The sequence below is a fragment of the Cupressus sempervirens genome, chromosome 8 (assembly GCF_028749045.1).
Source record: "Cupressus sempervirens isolate cs-2001-9-10 chromosome 8, ASM2874904v1, whole genome shotgun sequence".
NCBI classification, from domain to species: Eukaryota; Viridiplantae; Streptophyta; class Pinopsida; order Cupressales; family Cupressaceae; genus Cupressus; species Cupressus sempervirens.
In genome coordinates, this window is record NC_143125.1 from 35420491 (window position 1) to 35434182 (window position 13692).

Sequence of the window (13692 nt, forward strand, 5' to 3'; positions counted from 1 at the left end):
TTAAAAATCAGTTAGACAAAATTTCTTAACTAAAAAACTTATAAACACCATCAAATGAAATTACTATAGAAATTAAAACCACATACCTCGGAAAACTATGATTGAAATCAACTAGGGATACTTCTGCAACCACCCGGGTCAGTCCACAAATACCTCTATAACAATACCACAAAACGACTTCTATCCAATATTGTTAAACCAAAATCAAATGAGGATTATCATTAAATAACATTATATAAAATTAGGGCATTGTTTACCTTCGCTTCGTTTAGGGCTTTTGATACTGCTATCTCACTTAGGGCTTCCAATACCACGGATTCAATTAGGGCTTCCGATACCACAGATTCATTTAGGGCTTCCGATACCACGGATTCAATTAGGGCTTCCAATACCTCGGATTCAAATAGGGTTTCCAATACCGTGGATTCAATTAGGGCTTCCGATACCACTATATCATTTAGGGTTCTAGTCATCTCTCAATCAATTAGGGCTTCAGACTCCATTCCATCCGAATTGCTTAACTGTGACAGTTTCTCAAGATTAGATAAATACTTTTAATCGATATTCATATAAATGAAAACAATTCATGAATCTATCTAGGTGTAAAATAATGGTAACAATAAAATTAACTCAATTCAATCTTACCTCCTCTTAAATAAAAATGATAATACCTATTTCTGATAAACAATGGAATGCATAGCTATCTCTGTCTGACGCTTGTCCGACATCTTGAGGAAAGGTGAAACATTGTTAGGGGCTTAACCACCCAACCTCGGACCACAACTTATCCCCTCACGATCTCTAACGAGAAAAGCCCTCCCTACCCGGAATAGGCAGGGGTCATCTTGCCATCCATTGGGCTTCCTGGTAATTAACTCACTATATGACTTGGTAGCAGGAGATCACAATAACAAGAATATACATGAACTATTAATTAATTCATATTAAATGATAAATATTGGAATGTCATAACTGATACTGATTCATATTATTGATGATTCCTTTCTCACACCTCATCACCCATCTTCTTGGCTACACAACCGGGTGAGTCCCAGGTATTCGGAATTCTTAGAGCAGATGACTCTATCAATTATTCAAGAAGATTACATATGACCATCATTTCACATTCTATGTTTACATAAATTATGTTCCTTAAAGATCTCAAAATTGACAACATTCTTGACAACATTCTTCATGAATGGAACATGCATGAGCTAATGCATTGTTTATTTTATTATTTATTTAATTTTGATATCTTTCGTGTTTTGCAGATATCTCTACACTTCCTCACTATATCCAGGCCATCAAGCCAGTGATTCCTTGGTACTTTCAGATTATTATTCACAAGATGCTTTACACCTTCTTCACCATATTCTGTCATTTTGCCTGATGAATTCCTTGGTGTTCCACATTAAACCAGGTTGTAAATGATATAATCTGTGATGATAGATTTCAAGGAATAATGCAGAAGATTCATATTCGATTATCTAAGAAACTATAGACTTGAGTATAAGTCATTACTTAGCTATTTATATGATAGTCGGCAATCGTTACAACAATCTTGAAAGGGTTATAACAGACTAATATCATTGCCTTAAATCACATTAAAAAGATGGCAAACTCTAATGGAAAACAATAAACTTAAAGCTCAATTCATTGCCTTATATCTCAAAGAAAGATTGACACACTTTGCTATTGAGAAATTATGAACCTATTTACAGTCGGGTTCTACTTTCACATACCTATAATAAATGGGACCATGTTCTGATCCGCTGGTTCTGCAATCATAAGATGAAAAGGAAGCTTTAAACGATTTTATGAATTGGATTAGAAGTCTTACGTAACTCCCTCTCTGTTCACCCGATTCTGAAAGGAGCCGTATTTATGTAAGTTGCTTGTCTCGATCAATAAATCGTGGAAGATGGTATTGCTTGGAACAATTGCAAGAATGGTCGCTGAACTGGGTTCAGTCGCTAGAGCTAAAAACAGGGATCTCGATGGCTTAAGGAAATAAGAAGGCTGATGGAGAAAAGAAGAATGGATGCCGACAGACAAGGAAGTCCATAATATAAATTGAGCCAGACTTTAGGGCTTCCTATAGTTACAAGAAGCCATTTGAATACCTCAAAAAAATTCAAATTAAAGATAAAGAAGAGAAGTTGGAAAGATTAAAAACTCAAATTGCCAAATGCTATCAAAAAGCAAATAATATTAAATTGAAAAGAATAGGGTTGGAAGGTTGTAATTCGAAAATAATTCAAATATTATTATGATTCTAATATTATTTAAAATCTTATATGTACTTATAAACATCGCTTTATTAAAATATAAAAATGCCAAAACATTTTTATATTTAAATGCACATAAATAAACAATTATTAAAAATAATAAGACGAGAGATAGTTTAAAATCCTTTAAGATAGGTTCTATATTTTAATCCAATTATTTTAATTAAATTATTAAATAACTCATGCAAGTTCCACAGATGTATTCTGGCTAGGTCCTTTACCCGTCTGCTCAGTGATGGTGATGCCCTACCTAATTCTTTTCTGACAATGCTTTCACCCCTTCGACATGCTTCCTGCAAGGAAATTCTTCGTAATTAATTTATATATTATTTAATCATAAATAATCATAACAGTTAACCTTTCATCTTAATTCCATGAATTCGCGATTAACGATCAACTAACATGTCATCTACACTCGAAATCATAATGACCAACTATCTTACCATTTCGCTAGAGTATATCAAATTAAACTACCAACTGACTTCATGCGAACCTCAACGGCTATATTTCAAGCTAGGTCAAAAATTGGGATGTAACAGGTGGTCACAGAGCCTTTGATATGTAAGAGGAGGCTGCGATTGTGGAGGTTCATTAGAAGCTGACATGACAGGTCGGTAGCACATGCAAGTAGCAGTAAAACAAACCACCACAACAAGAGCAGAAGGAACCACCTAGTAGTGGTCGATCCGATCCAACACAAAGTGATGGGTGCTGAAGGAATGCAAGCAATGAGAAGAAAGAAAAACAACATGGAGAAAGTCACTCAAGCAACATCAGAGGACACCTGCTAGGAGCAAAAAACCATAGGCAATAGAGAGTGAATGCAAGATCAAGCCTAGTGGAGGAGCTGCGTCTAAAACTTTAGCAAAGGAAGAAAAAACGCATGAATACCACACTGTTGGAACGAATGGTGCAGCTCACACACACATGGTGGGAAGGGACAACAACAGAACACCGAAGCAGGAGCAACGTTGGGCAACACAACGAATGCAGAGATAACTTGGATGCAGGTAGACACCGCATGCAAAAATAACCCAGCCGACACGCAAGAAGAGAAGAATGGGTGAGCAACCTTTCCACAGTGAGAGAACCAACAAGAAGCAAATAGGGCATCGCAGGAAAACGTCATAGATTCCTGTAAGAGCAAAAGGAAAAAATGCAAGGACATACCAGACGGAGGCATGGGCACAAGCAGCGGTGCGAAAAAAGAGACTAGATCAAACCCACGGGACGCCATTAGCATTGCAGGCAGCCAACGATCGAATGTTGGTGGCAATGTAGGAGGTTTGCACTCGAGGAGTCATTGTAGGAAGAGAAGCCAACGCAAGATTCCATGTAAGAAAGCAATTGATATTGTCGTAACAATACACACGATCAAACTTGGTCACAAGTTTGAAACCAAGGGTTACGATATATTATTTATATTTCTTGCAAATTCATTTGGGTCGCAGTTCATCTAAATTTAAGTACCATATCAGTATCCATCCGCCACAATGCATATTAAAAAATATTATGTGTTTCTGAGCTTGTTCAGGAGATATAAAATTTGTGTATAAAATAAGCTTAATGGGAAGACATTTGATCCCCTGCAAAAAAATTGGGCTTGCTGCATCACTATGACCTGGGAAAAAGACTATATTTTACTATAATGTAATGTGATTGTCAAACTAGAAGTCTTGTGATGTTTTGTAGTCTTCTAAAATCTATAGTTTTAATATTTTGATGTTTGTTTTATGGCATTTCTGGTAACTCATATCCCTCATTTACAGAATTGGCATCCCCAGCCCTCTATCCACAGCTCCTAAACCTATTCACAAATTTTCATCCCATATCTAGTTCCCATCTCTTGTAGACATCTATCTTTGGCATACGTGGTGCTCAAACCCTGCTTTGTTTGAGAATTGGCTTACCAAAATACAATGTGTTTGGATGTCTTTGCATGTGGACTTGCAGGTGCATGTGTGTGTGCACACACACATGTGCTTGTGCAGGTGTTGACAGGCATGTGTGTGCGTGTTTTGGGGAAGAGGTGGGCGGTGGAGAAGGATCAGTGGTGGATCTGCATATGTGTGTGTGTTAGATATAAAATATAACGTGTTTTGTAATTCAAAATTCTGTAAGACATTACAGTAAAATGAATTTGTTCATAATGTATAATTTTTTTACTTGAATACATGAATGGCTGCAGAAACTTCAACTTTTCTTAATGTTATAAAGCTTTAGGAGATGATAGGATGATTCTAGTTTCCTAGAGGTAATATGAAACTAAGCCTACCAAGTGCCAGTTCTCTAGTTCACACTAGTGGTGAACATTAAGTAGAGAAAACTAGAGGATTTTGTAATACCACAAAGAGTTCCTGGCTCTGAGTCTAAATTCTTGCACTTTAGAGTCAGACCGTGCTTCTTTGTTGAGGGTTGCAGAAGATGGGATATTGTTTGAAGTTCCTTTTCTTCTAGAGTATACTTTTTGATGGATTTGGAAAGGTTGAACTGTATCGATTGTGATAATTAAGCAGTTAATTGGGATATAACATCCACACGGAAATATTGTTTTTGGAAGCACCACCTCTCCAAAATTCCGATGTCAAACACTATTCTTTATGATTGGGCTTTACAGTATCCTGGCTTCCAACTGTATAGTCATGATTAAAATACTTCATTTTCAACATCAATTTATTTGTTATCTTTGACAATTATAGATCCTTGATTCAATATCATTAGAGATCAACAAATGGAATACACATTGCTATCCTGTAACTTCCAATCCTTGGCATGTTTTACTTCACGCTTTGATTAGGCAATTTGCATGATGAGATATTTATTAAGAATTGTGCCAATACCCACAAATTTCAGCCAAATTAAGGCTTTTATTGCAACCTTGGGGCATCTATGCATCAATTGCAGCTCCACCAAGTTCACTTCACATAAATAGAATCCACATTTTAGCTAGTCAACTTCAGCTAGGCATCTCTACTGAGACTCCACTTTTCCCATCAATTTTCTTGCCTTTATCACGTCACTTTTTTGAATTTTTCATTTCACCATAAACACTGAATGATGTTATGGACTCAAAACTTATTGGTGCTATCATGAAACTCACTCCTGATTGCAACTGCACCAAAATTAGAGATAAAATCACATAAATCTCAAAATATCAGCACCAATTCTTAAGCAGTTGAGTTGACATCCCACACAATAGGAAAAACATAATCAAATGATCAATTTGCTATGCAAATTTAACATTGCAATTAAACTTAGTTACTGTTTCACGCTCGCTGTCTCTGGATTTGGATCCAGATGTGTCGGGGAGCGGATCCAGAGGTGGGTGTCTTGTGGGTAAATGCTGGATGTGCCTCCCAGGCACCTGGATGCATGGAGATGCCTCCTAGAGGCATCCAGATGCCTGGGTATGGCTTCCGGAAAGTACCTACAGGGCATCGGGGTGCATCTGGATGCCTCCATGGGCCCAGGCCCAGCAAAACATATATTTTATGACTCTTCCCACTTAAATTTTATTTTAACATGTGCAAATAAGAATTTTTAATTCTATTTTTTGCTCTTAAACCCTGAAATGGCCCTAAAAGAGGCCATTAAACCATTCATCTTATTTTATTTGTAGCTAAACTCTCTTCTCATTTGGTCTTCATTTTGGAATCCTGAATATAGGCGTATATGAAATGGTTTATAATCTTATTGAATATACAGTTATTAGTTATAACTTATTTGAATTTGAATTTGAATATGTATTGGTGAAGTACCATGCTATTAAATGTTTTAATGTTGTTTATTTCTTTCATTTCTTTGTGTATACTGTAGACAATTCCTGTAAAGTCCAAATAAACGTAGATATCTTTTGATCCATGGAAGAGTCAATTTAGAGTTAACTCAGAATTTGGAAGGTCAAAGACAATAATGTAAAAATTTCAATCTTACCATGTTTATCCATTTCCATCTGTCTACATTGGAACTTCTTTTTGCAGATGCTATGAGTAGAAAAATGATCTACTAGTGTACAGATATATATTTTGAATCATTATGTTCGATGCTTCCAATATTAAATTTTGTAAGTTAGGGCTTGAAATAGATACCTATTGCATACATGATAGAAAGTGGACTTGTGAAACTGACATAAACTAAATGGTCTGGTGGTTTATATGATTCTTTGGGGAAAGTGAGCAGAGATATTTCTTAGTTCATATGTGCCTATTTAAATTTTGTCATCTATGCATTATTCTAATTTTATCTTGTTTTCCTATCGAACTATTAGCTATGTTGGTTCTACAAGATGCTATAGACATATATCTAATATTTGTTTTTTAGTATAAGTTCATTAAGTTACCATAAATGTGTTTAGCAGAGAAGGCATTTGACAATGATGGCAAACTTAGGCAGCCCAAGGAGCTGTCCGTAAACAAAGTCGGTCATGGTATGTCACCTTTTAATAATGTTTCTGATGAGAGTAGGTTTTATTTTTGCATAAACATCATTTCCTTGTTGATGACAAACAATGGGCCTGATTCCTATAAATTCTTTATTTGTGGAATCAATTCATTTGAGGTAAAACTTTCAATGTCAAAAACTCACACTACCTAAAGTTTTCCAATTGTTTCATGTTTAGAAGTACCAAGTTATTAGAATAGATTTGTGAATCAGCATGATGATAAATTTTGATATCTGATTTTCAGCTTTGCATGAGTTGGACCCAGTATTTTCCAAGTTTTGCTGTTCAGAAAAACTTGCAAATGTACTTGTATCGCTGTCTTACAAGATGCCAACGATCATTCAATCTATGTATATTTTTAAGGTAACTAATATGAATTTCATACCGACATCCCCTTTTTGGTAGTATGGTAAAATCTTTGAGTTTGTGTATGTGTATCTTTTATTCTCTTGGTTAGATGAGAATGTAAATATATTGTACATTTGTATGTGTACTCACAAACAAAAGGTTAATTTTTTTAATGAAATTTAATCTATTTTATTTGGCATTACTTGCCAATCAACAAAGAGATATCCAATTCCAGTCATTTTTGTAAAAGGATAGTATCCATCTACCATGCTTAATGGGTACAATGGGATTAGTGCTTTGTAGGAAAACAATATTTTAAAGTAGTTTCAGATACAATACTACTTTATTGTTTTCTTCAAGAATATTGTTGTATGGTTGGAAATTGCATATTTCTCAATATCCACCTTATGTTTCTGCACTTAATTTAATGTGCATTCTCCTAGCATGTTTTAGGACCACTTCTATTTGTTCCTGAACAACTTAGTGATCATAGAATGATGTTGCAAGTAGGCTAAATCACAGGAACCCAACCTAGATAGCCTTGGAAACTTTGAGCTGCTGAGTTTATAGGGTCACCAATGCCCCCTGACATTTTGTCAGTCAATTGATGAAAAAACTGAACCAATGGTTCATATTTGTATTGTCCTGAATCAGTTTTTTCAATGATCATAACATATTTGAACATAAGCAATAAACTGCAGCAAACATCAATGAAACTAGAAACTCAACACTCAGACACACAAATTAAACCAGAAACTCATGTGACTTTTATATTGATAGAATTATGAATCTACGGACTAATGGACTGATGTGAAAGTCATTACAGTAGCAATGTTTAATTCACTCCCTATTGGAGACGGTGTGAACAAACCACTGAAAATCCTCTGATCTTCTCCACAACGAAGTTTAACATTCCTAGCTTTTGAACATTGGGTATTTGGTCATTCACTTACATTTGGTTTGCATTATTTTTTATATTTTTAGATTTGCTATTCTGTAATTAGGATATTGTTGCACGATTGCTTAAATGGTTAAACCTGTTTGTACTATTTCAAAGCACGTAATTCACCATCCAAAGCCAATTTATGTATACTATCTTTAGCATTTGATAGCAAGATTATTTGCTTTAATTTCTCTGATATGGTATTAGCGCAAGAAGATTTGAAAGCATTCAGAGCTGGATGATCGGGAAATGTCGCAAATAACAGGTAGATTACGTGTCAGATCAACTATCTTGATAAGATCTTTGAAGTGGCGAACATTCTTGATATTTATTTGTATTCCTATCAAGTATTTGTGGAATTTCTTCAGTGTAATAGAGGCGCTTGTTTTTAATTCTTTTCCAACTTAATCTTTGTTAAGAAGCATTGCAAATATCAAAACAAGGTTCAGGATTAGATCTGATTAGTGGCCCTGAAATAGCTCAAAGGAGAGAAGCTTTTGTTTTATTTTCCAAACACCCTATGTTCTGATAAGATCGGCCCTTGTGTGAAGAAGGCAGACCTGATTCTTGGATGATACTCTTCTTCCTACTCGATCATCAATATCAGTTTGTGTAGAAGGCAGGGACTAGGTGTAGAACATATCCTAATAATGTGGTCCATCATATTGTGTGCTATGCACATCAAATCTGCAATGTACTAGGTCATTGCATGAGTGAATGGAAGTGTCAATTCTGTTTTTTACAAAGTGTTGACAGTTCAAAGAGATGCATAATACTCAGCGAGATACTGAGGAAGGATTCAAGGGTAAAAGTCGGGCTATTCTCATGCCTAGATCATTCTGGTGTTGATCATATTTGTGTCTGATTATGAGCTGATACGCTGTTCTTGTAAAGAGATCAACTTAGAATAAGCTTTCTTTTCCAATCCTCCAGCAAGAATCTTCTCTGTGCAGTCTTTGGCTTCCAAGTTCATGCTGGCTGATCCAAACATCCACAACTTCTAAAATGCTTGGTACAAAACTATTCAATTTTATTACTATAACAGTAGGTGCAATCATCTTGCAGAAATAGTTATGAATACTCACAAGCTTGTGGTTTAGCAAGTCACATCTGATTTGCTACATGGTTCTATGCACATTTCACTCTGAAGTTTTGAGAGTGCTCCATTTTGCTTCTACCTGGATTTGTTAGTGTGGGTGATTTTTAGGACATGATCCATTTACAAAGCTGCAGTTTTTGATGGACAGGTCTGTAATAAATTTTTTCTGCCTAGATGTTGTAGATCACCTTTTTCCTTCTAGGGTCTTCCACAATGCAATAATGAAGACTTTGTTAGTTCTACCACCTATTAGATGAAGGAACTGTATTTTTTGGAGCAATTCATTTTTTCAAACATTAGTTCTTGTTTAGGTTCACAAGCTTTACATTGGGCAGTATGCATTCATACTTGTCGCAAACAGTAGTTACAATGTTCTATCTTCATGCATGAGGTTCTGTTGTGACCTTTTCTTAAAAGGAATGCTACATTGAGAGCTTTTCTACAAGCATTGTGTTTTCCAAGGTGTGCACCCTTGGTCTCCTTGTGATTTGCAGTGTGACGCTTGGGTTTTTGACATCACTTAACTACCTCTCGTATTCTATAAGTCTAGTGGTTGTATCAAGTATTAACTTGTCAATCATTTGGTGCAACAACCAACAATAGGTATTAGAGACTAGTTCATGGGTTTGAACCCTATGCTTGCATTGGGGGAGGGGGGACTGTTGGAAGGTGTAACTTGGTATCCCTGTGATGTGCAACACAATGCTTGGGTTTGTGACATGGCTTAACCGCCTCTAGTGTTCTATAAGTCTAGTAGTTAATCATGCATTAACATGTTGGTCTTTTGGTGCAACGACAACCAACAATACGTAGCATCGTAACTTGTAAATTTTGCTTTAGTGTGTCAAATCATGCTTATGTAGTGCCCATTTTAGTGTGTATTTATTCTTATATGCATTATAGGACTTCTGCTATGCATTTAAGTCCTTTCCCTCCACTTAATTTATGTGGGCCCTTTATTATAGGTTTGCCCTCTTTAATTATTTCATTCAAACATTATCTCATGTATTTAGGCCCTATTATCACGTGTGGCCTATTTTACACATTTTTGTTTATCACACCCCAATTTGGTGCACATTTTTGGAAGCCTCATCAAAATTGACCCCCAAATAAAATTTGAGTCTTTTTAGCCTCATAAAGAGCGACTCGAGACATACCGTTCACAAAAAGATCATCCCCTATAGGCAGGTGCCCCTTACATGCTAACTTTGGCTAATTTTGGCCCAAACTTGATTGAAGCTCAATGTTTTGATTTTGTGCAGTATTCTAATTCCTTAGTCAACCTTCTTTGACTATTGAGCCCTGAAATGGCTAGTTGAGGTATAAATACAAGGCTATCTCCCTCATTTTGAATCCATCCATGAACATTAGCACTGGCATCATCAAGCTATAAGACTTATGAAGCCTCTTCTACTGATAACACACATTCTTTTCTTTTATCCAATTTCAATTCAATTTCAAGATCAATTCCTCAATAGGGGTTTGACTGAGGCAAATCCCTTTCTTCCAACATTCTCCTTGTTTTCTATGTGCAAGTGATAGGCAACAAAGTTTTAGATTTAGATTTAGGAAGACATAATAGTCTTCTTTAGATCTTGGGCTTCTTCATCGCATCCTGGTACGTCAAGGGAAACTCCCACTAGTATGGGCAAGTCTAGTCACCCCTTATAATCCAAGTTGCCCTTGACCTGCAAATTGGGCTTAGATTTCAGGTGTAGGTCAATCTTCATGTTGGCTTCTCAAATTTGGTTCCGGAATTCAATCCGATAATTGCTTAAGTTCTATAGAAAGCTGCTCTCTTCTTAGTGATAGATCTTGCATTTATTTCCACAATCAACAACCCTTATAGCAAAGGGAAACCCTTACACTTGTTCAAAGCGTGAGTACTTTTAAGCCTAGTGGGTTATTTTTCTTTCCCTTTGTAATGTATTGATTGAAGATTGGCCTAAGGTTCCTAGTTTGCCTATACAAGCTAATGAAGCAGACTCTTTTGCCACATTTTTCATCATTACCGTTTGAAACAACTGATGACGTAATCATGGTGCTTATTGTTTTATGGACACTACCTTCCAAATACAGAGTTTTGTGACAAATTTGAATGTCACAAAACAAACACCCACTTTTGAGAAATTGGTAAATCTCACAAAAGTAAGATTCCCTTAGCCAAGATCAAGGAAAGGATGATCACACAATGACCACACATTATAAACGAAGGAATCCTATGAAGCATTTTGGTTGCTTCCCAAATGTGGTAATTCATCCAAATCTTAGAAGAAGTGTCCAATATGTGAAAGATTCTGAAACGATGTGAAAAATTGTTGGTATAACTCCTTGATCAAAGGAGCATACAACAAATTGCATCAAAAGAAGCCATTTTAAAGTGGTAATACATGATGGGAGTAGAAGAACAAATAGAAACATGACAATGTTGTTGAAGAGGAGTCTCCAAACGAAAAAGAATATGATTTTTCAGCCCAAACTTCAAAAGATAGTTCTCAATCAACCTCAATTTAGTATGTGGATTTAGTTGCTACAAAGCAAATGACTTGACATAATGAGTGGTTTCTCACATTGAAACCCCATCATGATAGTCTCTTTTGGAGATGAAACCACTTATGATATCGCAGTTCTTGGTGACATCTCTTTGTAGTATGGTATACATTGTTGTAGGCTCACTAATGTTTTGTGCGTGCTGAGAGTGATCAATAATTTTCTTTCTATTAATCAATTTCTTGACCACAACGTTAGGATTGAATTTGATGAAAATTATGATATAAAGGTATGACTTATCAGAGATAAGTCTAAAAGTTAAAAGATTTTTGCAAGTGCCTTTGAAACTAGTAAAATGTTTAGGCTTGGTATAATTGACAATAATCAAGTCTTGGTGACCAAGTATAATGATCCCTATGCTATGACATCATAGATTTGTTCACTTGAGCAGTCTTTATTTACTTTCACTTAGTAAGAAAAACATGGTCAAGGAGCTTCCCTCACATGAGAAGTTGAGTGCTATTTGTTTTAGTTTTATTGTTGGAAAAAACATCAAGCGCATTTCCATCTGACTACACATTGTGCAAGCCAATTTTTGGAGTTGGTGCATACCAATCTGTATGGGTCCATGACTCCTAGTCACAATGAATTTGAATACCTTCAACTTTTGTTGATGATCAGAAAAGGAAAATGTGGGTTGTTGCTTGCAGAGTAAAGCTGGAGTCTTTTCTTACTTCATAGAGCTGTGTATCTTTGTGAAGAAAGGAATCCTTGTATTTGTGTCCTTCACCTGAAATGGGGGGAGGGGGTAATATACTAGTAAGAATTCTCCACAGACTTGAAGGAAAATGGAATTTTGCATCAATTGATTGCAAAATATACACCTCAGCAAAATGGAGTTGTTGAACAAAGAACTCGTATAATCATACAAATGGTATGTAGCATTTTGAAGGATTCTCACTTGGGACGTGTATATTGAATGGAAGTTGTATAAATGTAGCTTATTTGTTAAATCATACACCAACCAAAGCACTTGATGGCATCACACCATGAGAAGCGTGGACAAGGATGAAACCATCTTACTCTCATCTTTGTGCATTTGGATGTACAACCCACATGCATATTCCTAAACAACAAAGAAAAAATCTTGATAAAAAATTGACTAAATGTATTATTCTTGGTTATAATAATGAATTTAAGGCATGTTGCCCTATGGATCCTAACACAAAGAAGATTTACATTAGTAGAGATATGATTTTTTATGATACGAGTGAGGTAAGTTCTCCCATAGCATTTCATTCTCTAGATAGTGCTCCTATATTCAACTTGTATGGGAATGCGATAGTCAATCTTATTCAACACACACATGTACCACAAGCTTATGCCTAAGTGCTATACTTGTACCATTCATGATGCAAAGCTAGATCGATTTCTAGACACTTCTACTTTAGGACCGAGGAGTTTTAACTGTTTGTAAATTTTTTTACTCATGTTTCAATTTAGTTGAAGCATTATAGATTAAATCAAAAGGTACATCTTTTATAACCTTAAAGTCATTCATGTCCATTCATTTTTGAAAAAGAACAAATTACAAGTGCAAAAAGAAAGTAACATTCTTTTGTATTAAACATGGAAGATTACAAGCTTTGCTTGTGCATCAGAAAAGTAAAAGTAATATGCTAGAATGTACTTTTCTTTTATACAAGTCGTGAGAGTGACCTTTTTCTTCCTATGCAAACTAAGAGAAAATAATAGAAAATATGTATACAAGAAAGAGGTCAAGCATAATTGTTAGCTATTTTTGCTCCCATTTAGCCTATTAGAGATAATCGATTTGAGAAATTTTTAATGGGCTAAAATGTGATACAATGGGTTAGCACAAAAAATCTATGGCTAACCTTCATGTTGCGCTTGTTTCACTATTTTGCAGTGCTACAATTTTTCATTCTGTTCAGTGGTGCTAGCATTGCATTTTCCCAGGTTTAAGGCTCGTGCATCTTCATTCTTCATCAACAATTGTAGTTTGCCATCGCATCTATGATCAACTTCGGGGTGTTGCGTGGTGGATCGCAGGATAACGAGA

At 35.7% G+C, this 13692-nt stretch overlaps 1 protein-coding gene across 2 annotated transcripts in view; it reads left to right on the forward strand.

The window, feature by feature from the left end:
- The window catches only part of PAHX (phytanoyl-CoA dioxygenase (PhyH) family protein), a 68157-nt gene that overhangs the window by 21012 nt on the left and 33453 nt on the right, over nt 1–13692 (forward strand). The window contains exons 3-4 of one of the 2 annotated variants that reach the window (XM_089796716.1): nt 6643–6714; nt 6974–7092. In XM_089796716.1, coding sequence (XP_089652842.1) covers nt 6643–6714; nt 6974–7092 — 191 coding nt within the window. The remainder of the gene's footprint in view (nt 1–6642; nt 6715–6973; nt 7093–13692) is intronic. The other variant, XM_089796717.1, reaches the window with a different exon arrangement.